The following is a 19,735-nucleotide window of genomic DNA, read 5'->3' on the forward strand; positions in this document are numbered from 1 at the left end:
TGAGTGTTTTTGTTGGATTGAAAACTGAAATTTTATGAATATAAAACTAAGAGTTTTATAGAAAACGTTTTTCTTTACCTTCCAGTTGACACAGTAATTAGGAATCGTTTTTTTCTTTTAAATGTAATCCGAAGAATGAAAGGGTCATTCCGTAAATTTTATATACAACCAATTTTCCAAATAACTGCTTTTTGGATCAAGAGAACCGTTCTTTAACATGTTAGACAAAAATACAGGCCGAGTGCAAAACTCCGCTTTAAAATTCCGGAGAACTACAAAAAAATTTTAACATATGTTTAAAAATAATATTGCGTTTTTAATTCAAACAAGTTCAAAAAACTGGCCCCCTTATGCTCAAGAAACATCGGGGCCGACAGAATTTTTTTAATAAAGTTTAAATTAAATTTTAATGCCAAAACTGCTATTAACAATAAAATTGCCTCTAAAGTTCACACCTCGTTTTCCTAAAGAGATCCAAAAGACATAAAAGAATGGTGACGAAACGCAAGCTCGACCAATTGCCAAAAAGAAGTTTTAAACAATGTTCTTTTTTGGCATCGGGTTTGTCTTTGTGTTTTTGTGTTCATTTGTTTGGTTGTGAAAGAGAGAGAGAGAGAGAGAGTGTGTGTTGTGTGTGTGTGTGTGTGTGTGTGTGTGTGTGTGTGTGTGTGTGTGTGTGCTTGTTTATTTGCTTCTATGTCTACATAATTGTACAACACATATCTGGTAGAGAAGTTTTCTTTCTTGTCTAAAAAAAGATGACAATTTTGTTTAAAGTTTTGCAAGTTATTTTTACCAGTTTTGGAAACTCTTTTTGGATACTAAGTTGTTGGGTACTCTTGACAGTTGATTTTGCAACCTCTAAAGGTATATTGGAACATTGTGCGCCACACTGTCTTGTTCAAAGTTACTGACAGTTTAATATGTATTAAAAATATTTGAAAAAAGCTAACTGTATATGAAATTTAAAGATAACAACTACCAGTTTTTTGTTGTCAGAAATGTCCTCTGCAGTTGTCATTAACATTTTCAAGTAATTGCAAATGGTATTTTTGTTTAGTTGGATTGCTTAGCGTTATTCTGCTGAAATTCTTTGATTGTTGTCTGAAGGAAAAGATTAAAAAACTAAAGACACTGCCGTCTTTGGAACTTTTTCATCCTTGCTTGATATCACACTCAGTCCCTATTTGTCCCGACAATTGAGTCGAAAATTGACAGTAGATGGTTTCTCGCTGCCACCTGATTTGTTTCCAACACTGCTTAACACTTTTTGTACTTTAGCCGAGAGTCCTATTCATAGTCTCTTCAATAAAGAGTTTCAAACAATGATCGGTACTTCCCCAGAGATATACTCGTCATGATTTGACAAACCAGTACTCTCCACGCCGTGTTTCTTGTTTCAAACTTTAAAGCATTAGAACATTTGTCACGAATTGCTCAAGAAATGTCATGTCTAAATCAAGTTTTGGCCAAGACTTCGCAAGTGTTGAGCCAATTCTTGGCGAAGATATGACAAGCCTCGATTATTGTGGAGTAAATAGGCAAATTAGAGTTTTGGTTAGACAATATTTATAATTCCTGCTTTTCAAAATCTTATATTTTGTAAGATGATTCACATTTGCAGACTGTGTCTGACTTGAGCATCTATCTACTTAAATGTCACATATATTCACTCGAGAATTACTTTTTCAAGGGGCAGTGATAAAAAGTGACATTATCAGAGCTCTGATGCAGTACTGATAATAATACTGATGCAGTCACTGAATCAGTGCGGATTAAGACCTGACATTGAGTCGGGGGTGGTCTGGATAGGCCATATGGATAGTCTAGATATTTCTAAAATCTCTGATCAGTTAGATGGTTGCATGCTCCGGCGTCGCTCCAGTAATCTGAAGTCATGGCAAAATCATCATTATTGCTCCATAAACTTCCTGATCTGGTCCTCTTGTGACATTGGCACTGAAATACCTTTTAATGCGCTTAGCTACTTTTGAGCACGGCGCACCTTCAAAGTTTTATGCCTTATCTTCTCTAAGTTGAAAACAATTGAGCACCACTCAATTTTTGCTAAATTTACGCAATTAATTGCTTTAGTCAAAATTCCTACGCTCAAAAAGATACCAAGTGAAACTTGTACATTTGGTTTGAAGCACGGGAACTATTTATTAGATCCTTTGCCATTAGTGGGCTTCCCCCAGCTTATTAATCACATAACTTATCCCCCAATTACTCATACCATAACAAGGGGCTGCAGTTTAGTAAACGGGACTATAGTGGGAAAGACCTATTTGTTGTTGTATAATCATGATAGAGTTTGGCTGAAAATGAAGCTCAACAATCTGGTATATAATTGCTAAGCGTCACACCTGACAATCTCAGACTAAAAGTCCTCATGTACAGTGCTCCTTTGTCGAATTTCTTTAGTTATTTCTTGTTTCCAATCTACGTATTTTTGCTCTCATTGCGCATTCTTTGTGCTTCTGTTATGTTGCAGCCACGTCAACTTTTTGATTGAAAACAATGGTAGCACCGGCTATTGCTCTTACCCCCTCCAGTTGCATAGCACGTGCTTTCCCATAATATATCACTATGTGCGTTAAAAACGGGACTTTCCCATCATAGCCCCCCCCATGAAATTATAGCCCCCCATTATGGTATAATTACCATGTTTGGGAGGGCTATAGGTTAGCTGACCACTAAGCTGGGGGGGGGGGGGGGCTATAATGTGAAAGACCAAAAAAACCACGTGCGTTGGGTTGGAGCAAATGAAATGCACCATGTAAGCGGGTATCCAATTTGTTTTATGCTACTACTGACTTTTTGTCGTGAGAGCATTTTTAGTATAGTAGGGAGACTTTCCTAGCAATTGGGGAATTAATAGGAAACGTCATCAATATATTAACGTGTTATAGCCATGAACATTTCAGTTGAACAAAGTTGACAGCTTTAATTATTTATTCTACATTTCAGGTTATCTACACTCTGAACACAAAAGCAGACGAACACGAGTCGATAGTTGAAGAAATCGAATCGAAACACGAAGAGCAAATGAACAAGTTTTTCAACGACTGCCAATTAAAATTAACGCAAGCAAAGTCGAAAATAGAAGACCAAAAATCACTAAAAGACAAAATACTATCCCTAGAAGCGAAAATTGAAGGACTTAATGGAACCAAAGAAATGCACGACATTGAGTTGAAAAAGTTAAAACAAAGTTCTCAAGACGAAATAACGAAATTAAAAATTGGTCATAGTAATACCATACTAAACTTAGGCAAGGAAGTTGAAAGTTTGAGAGATAAACTTGAAACTCAAACTGATGAATTTTCGCAATTATTACACACTTTGGTAAAAGAAAAGGAAAAAAGTTTAGAAGACGTGAGAGTTATACACGATAAAGTTTTAGAAAACCTAAAATTAGAACATACTGAAGAAGTTCGGAAACTTAAAGAATCAATGAGCCAACTTGAAAGTCCCGAAAAAATTGCCGAGCTTGAAAAACAAATTAGCCATCTTGATACATTACGCCAAGTCGCAGAGACGAAGTTAGAGTCCGAGTTGGAGAAATTACGCAATCAACAGGAAACAGAGATGAATCAGTTACGTAATGACATGGAGCTAGAAGCAATGCAAGCAACGAGAAGTGTACGCGACAGTATGACGCAGAAACTGCAAATCCGAGAAGATGAGTTTAACAAGGAGATTCTGGAATACAAAATGAAACTTGAAGAAAAAATAAGCGAAGTTGCAGAGCTATCTCAAATTATTGAAAGGGTAAGCGATCAATTAGAGATTGCAACCGTTGTACTAATTTTTATTATAGCACTATTTTGGATTAAGCATCAAAGATTCTATAATTTTGACAATTGTAGTGAGAGCTTTCCAGGTTTTTAAACAGAAATAGCAAGAATAGTATTGATCTTCTAAGGGCTTGTACGATATCACAATTCTTAATAGGGAATCGCCTTCTTAGTAGAAATTTGGAAAAAACATATTGTAATGAGAAAGCTGTTATGCCGCTCAAAATGATGGCACTACGTGTAATCAGTGTACTATCTTCCCTAATAAAAACCAGAACGTTATCTTAAATGATTCTGGAAGAAAAAAATTATCTTGTAAGATCTTGCAAGACCGCAAGACCTTATCTTGTAAGAATACAAAATTTTGCAAGATGAAAGATTATCTTAAATGATCTTGCAACATGGAAGGTTCTGCAAGATGGAAGATCATCTTTCAATAATTTTGTGATAATGAGATCCATCAACCCTGTTACACAGAAATTTTTGTGTTTAACGTTAAAATCAATGTTAACAATGAAAATCGTGATTTATTTTGAAACAAGCAAGATATATCTCGTTGTTACCATATATATAGTTGTATGATACAAACTACGTTTTCAGCAAAAACTGGAGCTCTCAGAGAGGCAAGGTGAGGGTCGGAGTCTGACAGAGGAGTTCAACCAAATGAAGAAGTTGATGTCTGATCTGGAAACAGAGAATACGGTCCTCAACAGTAGAATGGACTCGACACGGAGTGATCTAGACCTAAAAGTCAAAGAGGTGGCTTCCTTAAAAGGTAGAATTACATACCGTGCAACGTTTAAAATACCATAATGTATAATGTAAACCGATGTATCAGAATATTAGAAAAAGATCGTAGCAAATGATGATTATTGTGTTTTTATGTGGGGACGTCTCAAAATTTAAGCTCATGAGCAGTTACAATTAGTCCTCATCATCTTGCTCAGTAAAAAAAAACTCACAAAGCTATCAGTAGATTTTCAGGGCTCTGCAGTTGGTGTAAAAATTAAAATGATGCGCAGTCGTGAAGTTCAGTATTAAATCAAAATTAGTAAAAGTGGTCTTAGATAATCAATTCTTACAGCATTTGGTCCGCAATCTGCAAACCGATATGGTGAGTATTGTGGGCCGCAATTCGTTGTTGTTAAAATATGGGACAATATTCTGGAAAATTTTTAAAACTCTTTTGATCACCAAGTGTTCACTGTTGTCACTGTTAATCAATCTGTCTTTTGTAGGTGTTGCTGTGTGTTTTTCTGGTTTCTATTCATCTAATGTCTGTGTAATGGTAGAATCGATGTTTTCTTTTTGAGGCAGTTTCTAAACAGAGTGGTTGTCTTTCCAGTAAATAAATATCAATTTTTAAATAAAATAAAGTTGTTTATGAATAGTTTTTGAATAGTTCTATGTTTATCAATAGTAAAAAAGTGGCGATTTCTCTCCTCTATTTATTCAGTTAAAGGAAAAATACGCCTGCAGAAAAAAAACAGACACCTCTTTTTTCAGCAGAGAACCGGAAGCAAAGGAATATAAAACCTTACAGAAATATTATATCTTTTAGACGAAGACAAATAAGTTAAAAATTACGACATTGTACTGGAACAGTTAAGACCATTCCTCAAAGCTTATCAACATTAAGGAAAATACACACATTTTAATGTAAAAATGAATACATCAAATGAATACAACGGATTACAACCAATAAAATTTGTTTAAATCAAATTTGCTTAAATAAAATTTGTTTAAATCAAATCACTGTGTGGAGATCAAGAGTCACCATCGTCAATCCCCGACGCTTATCTCGCTAACGAGGCTTGTCTTACAGTATGAAAGATCCGGACGCCTACCTTAAAACCGACCGGCAAGATCTTGTAAGATAGACGTCAGAAGTTTTAACTTTTGAATCCAAGATAATTTTTCAAGAGAATTGAAAGACGACTTTGACATCACATTTTTGACGATTAAAAATGTACATGGCCAAAACGTAGACCAAGACCGCTATCTTGCAAGATCTTAATAGGTTAGGGTACTTTTAGTCTAGAACCTTTTTATAGGTCGCACTACATACATAGTAAGTTTTGCATAGTAAAATTGATTTCATTTAGTCAAATGCTGCGGGTTGAAAGCAGATGAATTCTTGGCTAACAGATTAATGTAAAACATATGATACATGATGCGGCAGTATAAAAAAGTAACGAAGTAAAATTAAAAGCCGCCCAGTTTGTAGTGTAGCCTGCCTCAAGTTTCACTAATTATTGCAACTTTTACAGGACTATAAATGTCAACTTCAAAATCATTCTGTTTTTCCACATAAATTTGCATACCCTTATACATGTCTTCAGTTGTCCAAAAACGAAATTTGCAGCAATTATGTGTCTTGCTGGTCTTTTTCGTAAGGCTAGTTATACGTACTACCAATTCGTCTGATCTCTATTTGACCAGATCATTTGATTTTTCGTCCCCGAAAACGGGATGAACAGATAGAGCCCGGAGGGGCTCCAATTTAACCCTCACCCCACCCTCACTTCCTTGACTCTCCCCATTCTCCCATCACTTCACCCCCTCCACCTCTTCACCTCATTCTACTATTAACCCTGCACTCTCGCGTTTCCCCGCCCTTATCACCCTCCCCCTTGCGCCCATGCTCGCATTCTCCTTCAATTAAGCTAAAGCTAGATTTCCTAAAACACAGCTAGGTATTGCCGAATCAAAATGCTCGCCAGTCGTTTCAGAGCAATTTTCCATACGTTTATAATTTTATCTTGTTCACATATCCCACACTTGCATATGCACATGTTGTGATGTTCCGCATTTCAATCGTTTAAGATATAGTTATACTTTGTAAAAATTGTAGGAGCACAAACAATAATGCAAAAATTCTATTATGTTGGGACTATTTCTTCCTACGGCTTCATTTTATGAATTATCCAATTTTTTTTGAGATATGAGACCTTCCATCTACAAAAATTGTACCACTTATTCTGTTAAATTGCTATAATCAAACTAATGTTTCGTCTTGGGACACAAAGTAGATTTTTGGGGACGCAAATAGATCAGAGGTCTGCAGCGGGACATAAGAATAATTGATTCTAAAAATACAACAGAATTTTTTCTCATTAAAATATCTCTATAAAATCATTTTCCAGACTATTGACCTTAGCCAGCGTACAGCAATTGACCTTAGCCAGCAGCTCTTCAATACTTCCAATCTAATAAGATCTGAAATCGTTTTTCTTCAGTGTTTTGTCTGGATAATACTTTGTACGACACTTTGTTAGGTCTCACGCATTGAAAAAACACGTCAAACTTACACTATAAAAGTTCAAACTTATAAGGTCAAACACGGTAGAAAACTTTGCCTAACAAGAATTTCATTTATGAACTGATGCTTGTTGTAAGGTTGAAATGAAGCCTGTATAAACTATATTTTTCAATGTTAGTCCAGCTGTACTCCACGGAGATTGATTTTTGTTTCTCAATAGCAGAAAGCTGATAACAAGTGTAATCTCTGTGTTCTTAAGTTCAACGTCCAGTAAGTTACAAAAGGTGAATTGCAATCAATCTAAACTTCGACGACATATTTAGGCATGTTTACTAAAGACAAGTATTATAAACAAAGGTTTAGATTTTCACATCAATTCTACCAATAGTATGGCATGCATAAGGCCGGTGTTGCCCGTTGAACGAAAAATGCTTTACCTTATATAAAAAATACATAAACGTTCAACAGAATACGCTATAAGAACTCTTTAAACACGTAAATTTGTCGTGTAAGATTTCACAGTTTATAACTTTTATAGATGCGTTGAGATAATTTTTGTATTGTATTTCAGATTTTTATTTCAGGTTTTTTGAACTCTAATACCAAAATAAATCAAGAAAATTGGTTTTTTCCCCTAATAAACGATAAACAACTAAGATTCTTAGTCAAGTTTATATGGTGTTAAAAGTGTCAGTTTTAACACGATTCAACCTTACCTCAGGTTAAATTTTACCGTGTACTAACTGATAATAAATTACATTTCAGCAAAACTTGATAAACCTGTTTTTTTTTCTTTTCAGATGTCTAGCATTCAACATCCCTTAAAGAACTTGCGGTTGCGCCTATCAGTTTTCATAATGTTACCCAGGATGAGGTCCAGACCCAAATTTTTGTATTATCAGACCCACTCGAACGCGCTTTTGTGTGTTTCAAGAGGGAAATTACAGGGTCTGGACAGCAGTTCTACCGCACTACAGTCTGGACCATGGTCTGGAGATGGTCTGATCCGAGGTCACTTTGCTCTGTAAAGTCTCATCATTGAAGGATTTGAGTCTTGGGTCTGATCTTAACCACTTCGAGCGTACTTGAGCCCGATCAGAGGCGACTTCGAGAGCCAGGCAGTCTTATCAGAGGATGCTTCGAGCAAATTATTTTCAAGTTTTTTTCTCACAGATGTCTCTGCGAAGAGTCAATAATACAGCAGCATTCTGATCAAAGACTCATCGAGAGTTTGATTGGTTGATCAAAATCAAGGGGTCCAGCTAATACCAACTGCCGGTATACTTTTGAAAAGACTTGGAATAACTGTAGATAAAGACATTCTTATGCAAAGCTGTCTAAGATTATATATTCAGTCAAAAACATGAATCGAAGGAAAGCTGAATATTTTTTTCCGGCTTTCGGGTTTTCTTTTCATTGGCAATAATTTTAGAATTGTCTTTACCTTAGTTGAAAATTTTACTGAAAACATCAATTTTCATGAAAAGTATATAAATATATGGTGTATAAACCAAGATGGTGAGACCCTGTTTGATTTGAATTCAATTTTATTATTATTATTATTATTATTATTATTATTATTATTATTATTATTATTATTATTATTATTTTTATTATTATTATTATTATTATTATTATTATTATTATTATTATTATTAATATTATTATTTTATATATATATATATATATATATATATATATATATATATATAATAGCTTTATTATCTGATCATATGCGCAAAATGGTCTAAATTGAGTGTGATCAGAGGTTAATTGGGTTGCAAAATTCTGATCATAGTCTGATTATGCTGGGCAATTGTCTGAGTCTGACTCTGGACCGTGATCTGGAGATGATCTGACCAGAGCTTTTTTGGTCTGGAAAGTCTGATCAGAATCCCTCTGAGTCTGGAAAATCTGATCAGAGGTATTTTTGTTCGGGAAAGTCTGATCAGGGGCATTTTCGGTCGGGAAAGTCTGATCAGGGGCAATTTCGGTCTGGAATGTCTGATTAGAGGTAACTTTGGTCTGAAGAGTCTGATCAGTCGAAAATTTGGGCCTTGACCTCAACCTGGGTATAGCGTATTTCCAATCCACTTCGCAAGGGTATATAGTTTCATTCAACCATTACCAGGTTGAGGCCCAAAAATGACTTCTTATCAGAAAATCGTACGAAACGTTTCGTGCGCTTGAAGTGCTCTAGCCACCTCTGATCAAGCCGTTCGAGACCTCTGATCAGACCAGACCATTTTCCAGACTTTCGTTCAACTCCGGTCGATAGTGTTTCCAGATCATTGTTCAGACCCACTATCGTGCGCTCAAAACTACCTCTGATTATACTCTCGGGCGCTTGAAGTTGTCTGATCAGAACAATAATCATTTTTTTACGAGATCCAAAGCTTTCAATTGCTTCATATTGTTTTCAAATTCATCCAGACCGAAGGAACCTCAGAACATGCAAACTCCAGACCCAGTGTCCAGATTTTCGTGCGCTTTCGAATTTTTTGAGACCATGTAATCCGAACGCACGATTCTCATGTGTGCGCTTGAAGAGGGCAGGATCAGAGTTCAGTTCAATCTTGATCTTGCCTCTCGACCTAGGATCCAGTCTAGCAACTAACATCGCTGTTTTTTCACTCCTATGACAATTGTAACTCGAGCTTTAGACACAATTTAGACTCCCTGGCTTTGAAAGACAAGCAGTGCACGGAGTGGGAGATGAAGTACCATGACGGTGTGATGGAGAAGAATATTCTAGAAGACAAGAACAAGTGGCTGGAAGGAGAGGTGAACTCTCTCAATACCAAACAAAGCGAACTCATGAACAAAATGAGCAATGACACTGTGCAATTACAAACGGTACATTTTTTTTTACAATCATCAACAATTGGGATCAGTGAACTTATTTCATATGAGCTACGTTAATTGTGAAAGACTTTTTGAGGTATATTCAAAGTAAATTACATTTTCTAGAATTTTAGTTCCAACGTTTTTCTGATATCGTAATTTTTTTCAGGAAATGGAAAAACTCAAAAGAGAACTCGAAGAAAAGTTACAAGCTAAAGCAAAGGAAGTGACAGAACAGCAGAACAGTCACGACTCAGCAATGCAGATGTTGAAGTTTGAGCATGAAAAGACACTGCACGACGAGCGAACCAAACATGAACAGGAATTGACAAAAGTTTTGTCATCAAAAACTGAGCTGCTTGACTGCAAACAGGTAAAAATTTCTCAAACGGTTTTCATTTTTATCAAGATCAGAATTTGAAAGCGTGACATGAACTTATATGAACGGTAGCAAATCTACTGGTTCTTTATAAGGATACCAAGTTATTTCAAGTTATATAGACACATTTCAACTATTCTTGTTCTTCTTCAGAGTTATACGTGTGTGTACCTGTGACATTTAGGAATATGAGAGAAAGATTTCAACAATGGAGCAGAACTTTGAAAAGGAGAGAAAGTTGCTCCTGGAGCAGATAGAAAAGCTGCAATCAGAAAGTTCGGCAAAGTTGAAAAAACTGCAGGCAGAACTTCTCAAGTGAGTTTACAAAAACTTTTTAGAAATTATTGTTCAAGCCTCAATTTGGCTTATGGAAAGATGAAGCGCGGCTAAAAAGTAACCTGAAAATTCCAAAATACCTGTAAAGCTAAAAACAACCCAAATAAGACAGCCATAAGCCCCTGGAATTTTATTTGGCTCAATCTTTTCATGCTGGCCCTTTTCAGGTCTTCCTGTTTTGACATGCTGGACTCATTTATTATGACAGACAAAATCGCCCTACTAGTTTAAAAAAAAAAGAAAAGTGCTGCAATAAAATTGATCTGCATATTTCAAAATGTTTATTGGATAAATTTTTTATATTCCTTAATTTAGGACTAAAAACGACTAAAATTAGATATAATTCAATTCAGGCCATGCCATGAAAGATCCCAAAATTAAGTTTTAAGATTTTGTCCTATAAAACAAAGTATGTGAGAAAATTTACCTCCAGTCCTTTTTGCTGTTTTTCAGCTACATTCTTTTTAGAGTTCCTTTTTGTTCAACTGGTCTTTAATAAAAAGTCATTGCCTCACCCTCTGACGCAAATCCTATGACGCATAAGTAAAGCTCTTGAAAAAATCTTTAACTAAAGTAACGCCGAACGATAACTGCTCCAGGTAAACTTTTTGGCTCCGATAAAGGTTACCATTAAGGAAATGTTTATGCAATAAATTTTAACTATTAAATTGAGTTAAAATTAATTCGTTAACTTTATTGTAGAAATTTATTGCATAAAAAAGTTTTCTTAAAATACGAAAAAGCATGCAATAAAGAGAAAAAATAACATTGGTCTAGACACCGTCTTACAGCTTTAAAATTACCGTCATAGACCGTAATTAGAAGTAGCTAACATGCTGACTATAAGGTTTTTGTCGAATGAACAGTTGTAATACGGGTTTCTTATAACATAAACATTCATTTTAAAAGAATCTTAAAAGATTAACAATCTTCTTAGAAGGGCCTGTAAGGCAACTGTTCTTCTTGTAGAACTACACAGTGCATAAACAAATTTTAAAACAATTACTTCAACAACTTTTATTTCACAAGAGCATAAAAAAGGAAAAGTGAGAAACATTATAATATCTTAATTGATGTTTTGGAAGCAGTAATGTTCCGCTTTCAAGAAAAAGTAATTAAGTAATTAACAATTTCAAACTGAGCAATGGAATTTAATTTTTTGTATAAAAAGCAGTTTTCAAAACAATTAATGCATAAAAAACTAACAAATATGTGCAACCAACGATAGTGCAGCTCAACCGGAATTAATATAGATGAATCTCTCAATATACCCATTCATCCTGTAAGATCTCTCAAGTTGATCATCTTTTGTAAAAAATTTTGTTTAAATGTATAAGATAACCATCTCTAATAAGAATGTTTCAATGTTTAACAAGACAATTTTCTTCTCTTTCACTTGATAGGAAAAAAATTAACACCTGTAACAGCAATTCCCTTAAATTGCGTGTCAATATTTGTTGTATATAACGATTCCTTTAACCTGAAATTTCAGACAAATTTTCAATAAACTATTAGCCTATTAAACAACTGAGGAGACTTGTCAAAATTGTGATGACATCAATTAGTGCAATGACATTAGAAAAACTGAAATAATCATTAACAGATTTTGAAAACTATCAGCGAATAAGGCAAAGAGGGCGACGGTTATTAACTAAAACAATAAATTCATTTACCTTAGTCATCCTGAGCAACCAATGAGATCTGTCAATATGAGACTCAGAGATAAGAAATTAATGTGAACAAAAAAACTCGCAAAAACAAAAACTTCGTTAATTATTCACGAAAACAGTTAGAGACAGGTTTTTAGAAAGCTTTGGTTTTCAGCATAAACAATCAAACCGATTAATCTAGAAAATTCACTAAAAGTTTTTTTTATAAAAAATTGTGTCAGATTCATGAGAACCACTAGATTAACGACAAGTCAGTTTAATTTTGCTCACTCAGAGACCTGTCGTTAATAATCATAAATGATGAAACAGTAGAAAAAGTGAAAAAAGGCAATAAACAAACGTTCACTAATATTTTATGACAATTAGTGGCAAAGTCATAAAAAGCTTCAGGTGTCCGTTGATAAAGTCAAACAATTGTGGATAGGCGCAGTTAGAACTCAGGTGTGTCGTTTTGATAGCACATATGAGAAAAAATAACCTGCTCACCATTTCGCTTTCTTTGCCAGTTCAGCATAACCACAGTCCCCACTCTAATGTGACTTCTCATTGACTTGAAAAAGCCGAAGAATGTGTGAACAGATCTTGAAGAATATATCGAACCAATGCAAATAAAAATTTTTTGAATGATAATGACGAAACCAATCCTCTGTAACTGGCAACGTGATATTGTTTGGGTTTTCTTGAACCATATTATATCAATTACTTTGTTTGAAATTTCGACCTAATGTACTGCTTTATCATGTTAATCGCTTATTGAAGTCTCAAAAAAAATTAACTTTTTTTATTCAGCGTATAATTAATAAAAAACTTTTTAATTTCAGAAAGAGCGAAGAAAATTCAGCCAATGGAAGAATTGTGAAACAACTTGAAGAGAAAGTTCAACTGCTTCAAAACTCTCTCAATGATCTTCAATCTTCTATGGAACAAAATAACATCAGTTTATCAGATAGCGAGAAACATTACAAAGCCGAAAAGGTCACACTAAACGCTGTGTTGTCTTTTGTTTATAAGAATTTTATTTTTTGTTTTGTTAATGAGTTCCCAGGTTGAGGTCCAGACCCAAATTTGCTTCTGATCAGACTTTCCAGACCGAAATTATCTCTGATCAGAATTTCCAGACGGAAATTCACCCTGATCAGACTTTCCAGACCCAAGTGACCTCTGATCAGACTTTCCAGACACAAAAGGTCTCTGACCAGACTTTTCAGACCGAAGGTGTTCTGATCAGACCATCTTCAGACCATGGTCCAGACTCAAATTCAGACCATTGCCCAGACCTTAATCAGACTATGATCAGACTCAAATGCGCTCGAAGAGGTTATGATAAGACCCAGTTGCGCTTGCAGCTATTCATGATCAGACTGAAGTGCGCTCCAAACCGGTTCTGATCAGACTCAAGTGCGCTCGAAATAGTCTGATCAGAGACAGATTTTACTTATGAAAAAATCTCCTAATTTTGCTATAATATATTCATTTCATAAAAACTGATGTTTGCTGTATTTAATTCATCTAAGGAAAAATCAATTTTAAAAGTATTGCTAAAGAAAACAAAACCCAACTGTTGAGAACAAATTTTATTTAGTGTACCGATTAGTTTATAATTCTGACTCAATGGATGAAATAAGACAGATTTCCATAAAAAACGTCGTGGTCTCCAGTTGATCAAAATTTCTTCTAAAGGGGACCGGCCTCAGCTATCTGCTGGACTCTTTTTTTCTGATCAGAGCTATCGGACTTTAGATGAGTCTCTGATCAGAAAGCTGCTTTTTGGCTGCCTCTTGGCAGAGCCAACATCTTTCAGTAAAAAAAAAACAAAAAAATGAAAAAAAATAATGCGCTCGAAATGGTCCCTGATCAGACCCAATTGCGTTTGGAGACATTTATGATCAGATCCAATTGCGCTCGAAGTCGCCTCTGATCAGACAAAAGTGCGCTCGAATCCGCCTATGATCAGACTTTTCAGACCAAAATGACCTCTGATCAGACCATCTCCAGACCATGATCAGACCGTAGTGCGCTCGAACTTCCGAAAAGACCCTGTAATTTTGATCTGGGAACACATGGGTGTGCGCTCGACTGGGTCTGATCAGAAGTCAATTTGGGTCTGGACCTCAACCTGGGTTGCGTGAGATCAAATGACATCTTCGTCACTAAACTCATGTTCAATTGGCATTTTAAAGAGAAGAGTGTTTTGTTATAACGAGATCAGTTATAATGACCTGATCCACGTGAATTGTTGTTCAGTTTCCAAAACCCAAATTATTCAAACTCCGTAGCAGTCAACGAACAAGATTGGTTTTTCAGGCCGAGTGGGACAATTTGAAAGGACAGTTAGAGGATTCGCTATTGAAAATGAAGCAAGACCACGCTCAACAATTAATTGTACAGGAGGCGAACTTGAGCAGCGAGTGGCAAGCTAAACTCGAGTAAGTTTGCACTGACAATTGTTGGAGCAGCTAATGTGCTATATTAAAACATTACAGTGCACGTTATATTTTTTTTAAAAAAAGACCAATGATGAGATCGTACATTGAAACATGATAAGACTTAACTCCACCTGTTGTTATTTTTTCTCCTTTTTTGAGTCAATATTTGACCGAGTTGTTCTTCCTCAATCAATACAGTCTGATCACGACGTTGTCTATCCTTCCTTCTTTGTCGTATCATGTCTCTTTTGTTCTCATTACTTCATGTTTCAATCGCTTCGTTTACTTGTTTGGTTTCATGACATCAAAAATTACAACTAATTTCTCTTCTTACATGACTTTCAATAACCTTATCACATTACAAGTGATTCACAATCAACAAAACAGGGCAAGCACGTTACACAATTTAATGGAGAAGTTAATACTGGGCATTAACATCCTGGGGGCCCAAAAACCTAACCCTAACCATACGGGGGTTTGGGGTACACATGTTGCAGCTTAACGGCTGGTCTGGTTAAAGAACCAAAAGCTGTTTCTAATTCGCAAGACCTAGCGGTTTTGTCGGCTCCGATGAAAATCCTGGTGATACGTCCTAGTGGCCAAAATCACCTGGGAGTCCACTCCTCCAGCAGCCAAACCACATCGCCCACTTCCAGAGCAGCTTCTTTTGAAGTCCACTTTCGTCTCTGATTCAGCAAGTGGACGTACTCTTGAAGCAGTCGTTTCCATATCTGTTGCAGGCGCTGTTTGACTTGGGTCCATGAAGTCGACTTCAGACTGGCTGACTCTTGAAAGAGAAGTGTTGGCACATTCGCAAAGGGTCGTCCCAAGAGGAAATGATTAGGCGTGAGAGGATCGTCGTCCTTGTTGTCGCTCCTCACGTGAGTCAATGGCCTGGAGTTCACAAGACATTCCGCTTCCGTGACAATGGTTGAAAAAACATCAGGTGTCAATTTTGCGGAGCCAAGATTGATGAGGAGAACTCGTTTAACTACTTGGACGAGTCTCTCCCACACGCCACCAAAGTGAGGTGCAGCAGGTGGGTTGAGTCTCCATTCTATGGACTGGTTGAGAAGGTTGTTTCTGATGAAATCGTGGTCCAGTTGAAGCGGCTGTCGTCGTAGTTGCTTACGGGATCCCAAGAAGTTTGTCGCATTGTCAGATATCAAAACTCGCGGCTGGCCGCGTCTTGAGATAAATCGTCTGATTGCTGTGATGCATTTGTCAGTTGACAAGTCTTCTGCTAGCTCCAGATGAATGGCTCGCGTGACGAGGCACGTAAAGAGGCAGATGTATGTCTTTACTTCTTTGTCTCTATGCATTACTGCAAATGGTCCAAGATAATCCAACCCAACGTTTGTGAAGACTGCAGGCAAAGAACTGTCTTGAAACCTAACCTCTGGGAGGTCAGCCATTGGTGGCTGGAGGCCTACTGATCGAAACCTTTGACACTCGAAGCATTTGAAAGCAAGGCTTCTAAGGCTTTCGCGATCTCCAATGATGTGACATCTTTGCTGGATGTAATTCCTGGTATACTATACGCCAAGATGCATGCAAATTTCGTGACATTTCTGAATAAAGAGTTTTACAATTGCTTCTTTTGAGTCCAAAATTATCGGGTGCTTTGCGTCAAAAGGCAAAGAGCTTCTTTTTGTCCTTCCACCGACGCGTAATATGCCATCTTTCACAAAAGGTGATAAGCACAACAGGCGGTCTTTCTTCTGCAGATCATTTCCGTTTATAAGATCCTTAACAGTTCCAGAAAACGAGTTGAGCTGTGAAACTTGAAAGAGATGATTTCTGGCTTTATCAATGTCTTTCAAGGCTAGTGCTCTGCGTTCTTTTGTCTTTATGTTATCTATGAACAAGAAAACTCTGGCTGTTGCTCTCAAAAGTCTGGTCCATTTTGAAATTTTCTCAATGTTGAAAACAGGTTCCAGTGCTGAAGTCTGTTGCATCGAGTGCGTTGCTTCTTGAGGAGCAAAGAAGGAACGCCAATTTTTCTCAGGGTGCTTCAGAAACTCTGGTGGCGACAACCACAAGGAGTTAACGTCTTCTGGTAAAATTCCTCTAGATATGTGATCGGCCGGATTTATTTTACCAATTATGTGTCGCCAACAGCTGGTGTCCGTAAGGTTTCTAATCCCCTTAACGCGGTTGGCGATGAAAGTCTTAAGTTTTTCTTTTGAATTTATCCAGCCCAGAACAGCAGTACTGTCACTCCAGAAGATTGTCTCTTTGACTGGAACGGATAGGTGCTGAGCAACGAATTGCCAAAGACGACACCCAAGGGCAGCTGCTTGTTCTTCCAACTTTGGAATGCTTATTTGCTTTAGGGGCGCGACCTTAGAGCGCCCAATGACAAAGTTGGAGGAAGTTTCTTTGTCATTTGACGTTTTAATGTATATAACGGCACCGTATGCCAACTGTGATGCGTCGCAAAACACATGTAGCTGATTGGTACTACTACTGATATCAAAATGTGATAAGCTGCGTGGCATTTGAATTTGTGGTGATTCAAGATATTTGTCAACCCAGTCCTGGATTTGTTGCCGTTTTGACGAAGAAAGCAAGTCGTCCCAAGAAAGCAGGCCTTCTTTCCAGGTATCTTGCAAGATTATTTTCAGTGTAATTACGATGGGAGCTATTATCCCCAGTGGGTCAAACAGGTGTTCTGATCAGACCATCTTCAGACCATGGTCCAGACTCAAATTCAGACCATTGCCCAGACCTTAATCAGACTATGATCAGACTCAAATGCGCTCGAAGAGGTTATGATAAGACCCAGTTGCGCTTGCAGCTATTAATGATCAGACTGAAGTGCGCTCCAAACCGGTTCTGATCAGACTCAAGTGCGCTCGAAATAGTCTGATCAAGACAGATTTTACTTATGAAAAAATCTCCTAATTTTGCTATAATATATTCATTTCATAAAAACTGATGTTTGCTGTATTTAATTCATCTAAGGAAAAATCAATTTTAAAAGTATTGCTAAAGAAAACAAAACCCAACTGTTGAGAACAAATTTTATTTAGTGTACCGATTAGTTTATAATTCTGACTCAATGGATGAAATAAGACAGATTTCCATAAAAAACGTCGTGGTCTCCAGTTGATCAAAATTTCTTCTAAAGGGGACCGGCCTCAGCTATCTGCTGGACTCTTTTTTTCTGATCAGAGCTATCGGACTTTAGATGAGTCTCTGATCAGAAAGCTGCTTTTTGGCTGCCTCTTGGCAGAGCCAACATCTTTCAGTAAAAAAAACAAAAAAAATGAAACAAAATAATGCGCTCGAAATGGTCCCTGATCAGACCCAATTGCGTTTGGAGACATTTATGATCAGATCCAATTGCGCTCGAAGTCGCCTCTGATCAGACAAAAGTGCGCTCGAATCCGCCTATGATCAGACTTTTCAGACCAAAATGACCTCTGATCAGACCATCTCCAGACCATGATCAGACCGTAGTGCGCTCGAACTTCCGAAAAGACCCTGTAATTTTGATCTGGGAACACACGGGTGTGCGCTCGACTGGGTCTGATCAGAAGTCAATTTGGGTCTGGACCTCAACCTGGGTTGCGTGAGATCAAATGACATCTTCGTCACTAAACTCATGTTCAATTGGCATTTTAAAGAGAAGAGTGTTTTGTTATAACGAGATCAGTTATAATGACCTGATCCACGTGAATTGTTGTTCAGTTTCCAAAACCCAAATTATTCAAACTCCGTAGCAGTCAACGAACAAGATTGGTTTTTCAGGCCGAGTGGGACAATTTGAAAGGACAGTTAGAGGATTCGCTATTGAAAATGAAGCAAGACCACGCTCAACAATTAATTGTACAGGAGGCGAACTTGAGCAGCGAGTGGCAAGCTAAACTCGAGTAAGTTTGCACTGACAATTGTTGGAGCAGCTAATTTGCTATATTAAAACATTACAGTGCACGTTATATTTTTTTTTAAAAAAGACCAATGATGAGATCGTACATTGAAACATGATAAGACTTAACTCCACCTGTTGTTATTTTTTCTCCTTTTTTGAGTCAATATTTGACCGAGTTGTTCTTCCTCAATCAATACAGTCTGATCACGACGTTGTCTATCCTTCCTTCTTTGTCGTATCATGTCTCTTTTGTTCTCATTACTTCAAGTTTCAATCGCTTCGTTTACTTGTTTGGTTTCATGACATCAAAAGTTACAACTAATTTCTCTTCTTACATGACTTTCAATAACCTTATCACATTACAAGTGATTCACAATCAACAAAACAGGGCAAGCACGTTACACAATTTAATGGAGAAGTTAATACTGGGCATTAACATCCTGGGGGCCCAAAAACCTAACCCTAACCATACGGGGGTTTGGGGTACACATGTTGCAGCTTAACGGCTGGTCTGGTTAAAGAACCAAAAGCTGTTTCTAATTCGCAAGACCCAGCGGTTTTGTCGGCTCCGATGAAAATCCTGGTGATACGTCCTAGTGGCCAAAATCCCCTGGGAGTCCACTCCTCCAGCAGCCAAACCACATCGCCCACTTCCAGAGCAGCTTCTTTTGAAGTCCACTTTCGTCTCTGATTCAGCAAGTGGACGTACTCTTGAAGCAGTCGTTTCCATATCTGTTGCAGGCGCTGTTTGACTTGGGTCCATGAAGTCGACTTCAGACTGGCTGACTCTTGAAAGAGAAGTGTTGGCACATTCGCAAAGGGTCGTCCCAAGAGGAAATGATTAGGCGTGAGAGGATCGTCGTCCTTGTTGTCGCTCCTCACGTGAGTCAATGGCCTGGAGTTCACAAGACATTCCGCTTCCGTGACAATGGTTGAAAAAACATCAGGTGTCAATTTTGCGGAGCCAAGATTGATGAGGAGAACTCGTTTAACTACTTGGACGAGTCTCTCCCACACGCCACCAAAGTGAGGTGCAGCAGGTGGGTTGAGTCTCCATTCTATGGACTGGTTGAGAAGGTTGTTTCTGATGAAATCGTGGTCCAGTTGAAGCGGCTGTCGTCGTAGTTGCTTACGGGATCCC

General features: G+C 37.3%; 1 protein-coding gene across 1 annotated transcript in view; it reads left to right on the forward strand.

The window, feature by feature from the left end:
• Nucleotides 1-19,735, forward strand: part of LOC142349259 (uncharacterized) — a 71,139-nt gene that overhangs the window by 1,700 nt on the left and 49,704 nt on the right. The window contains exons 2-8 of the mRNA XM_075400702.1: nucleotides 2,971-3,774; nucleotides 4,401-4,575; nucleotides 9,737-9,918; nucleotides 10,076-10,279; nucleotides 10,470-10,600; nucleotides 13,113-13,266; nucleotides 14,596-14,717. Of these exons, the coding sequence (XP_075256817.1) occupies nucleotides 2,971-3,774; nucleotides 4,401-4,575; nucleotides 9,737-9,918; nucleotides 10,076-10,279; nucleotides 10,470-10,600; nucleotides 13,113-13,266; nucleotides 14,596-14,717 (1,772 nt within the window). The remainder of the gene's footprint in view (nucleotides 1-2,970; nucleotides 3,775-4,400; nucleotides 4,576-9,736; nucleotides 9,919-10,075; nucleotides 10,280-10,469; nucleotides 10,601-13,112; nucleotides 13,267-14,595; nucleotides 14,718-19,735) is intronic.

The sequence above is a fragment of the Convolutriloba macropyga genome, chromosome 11 (assembly GCF_964194025.1).
Source record: "Convolutriloba macropyga chromosome 11, txConMacr16.3, whole genome shotgun sequence".
In the NCBI taxonomy this organism is placed as follows: Eukaryota; Metazoa; Xenacoelomorpha; order Acoela; family Convolutidae; genus Convolutriloba; species Convolutriloba macropyga.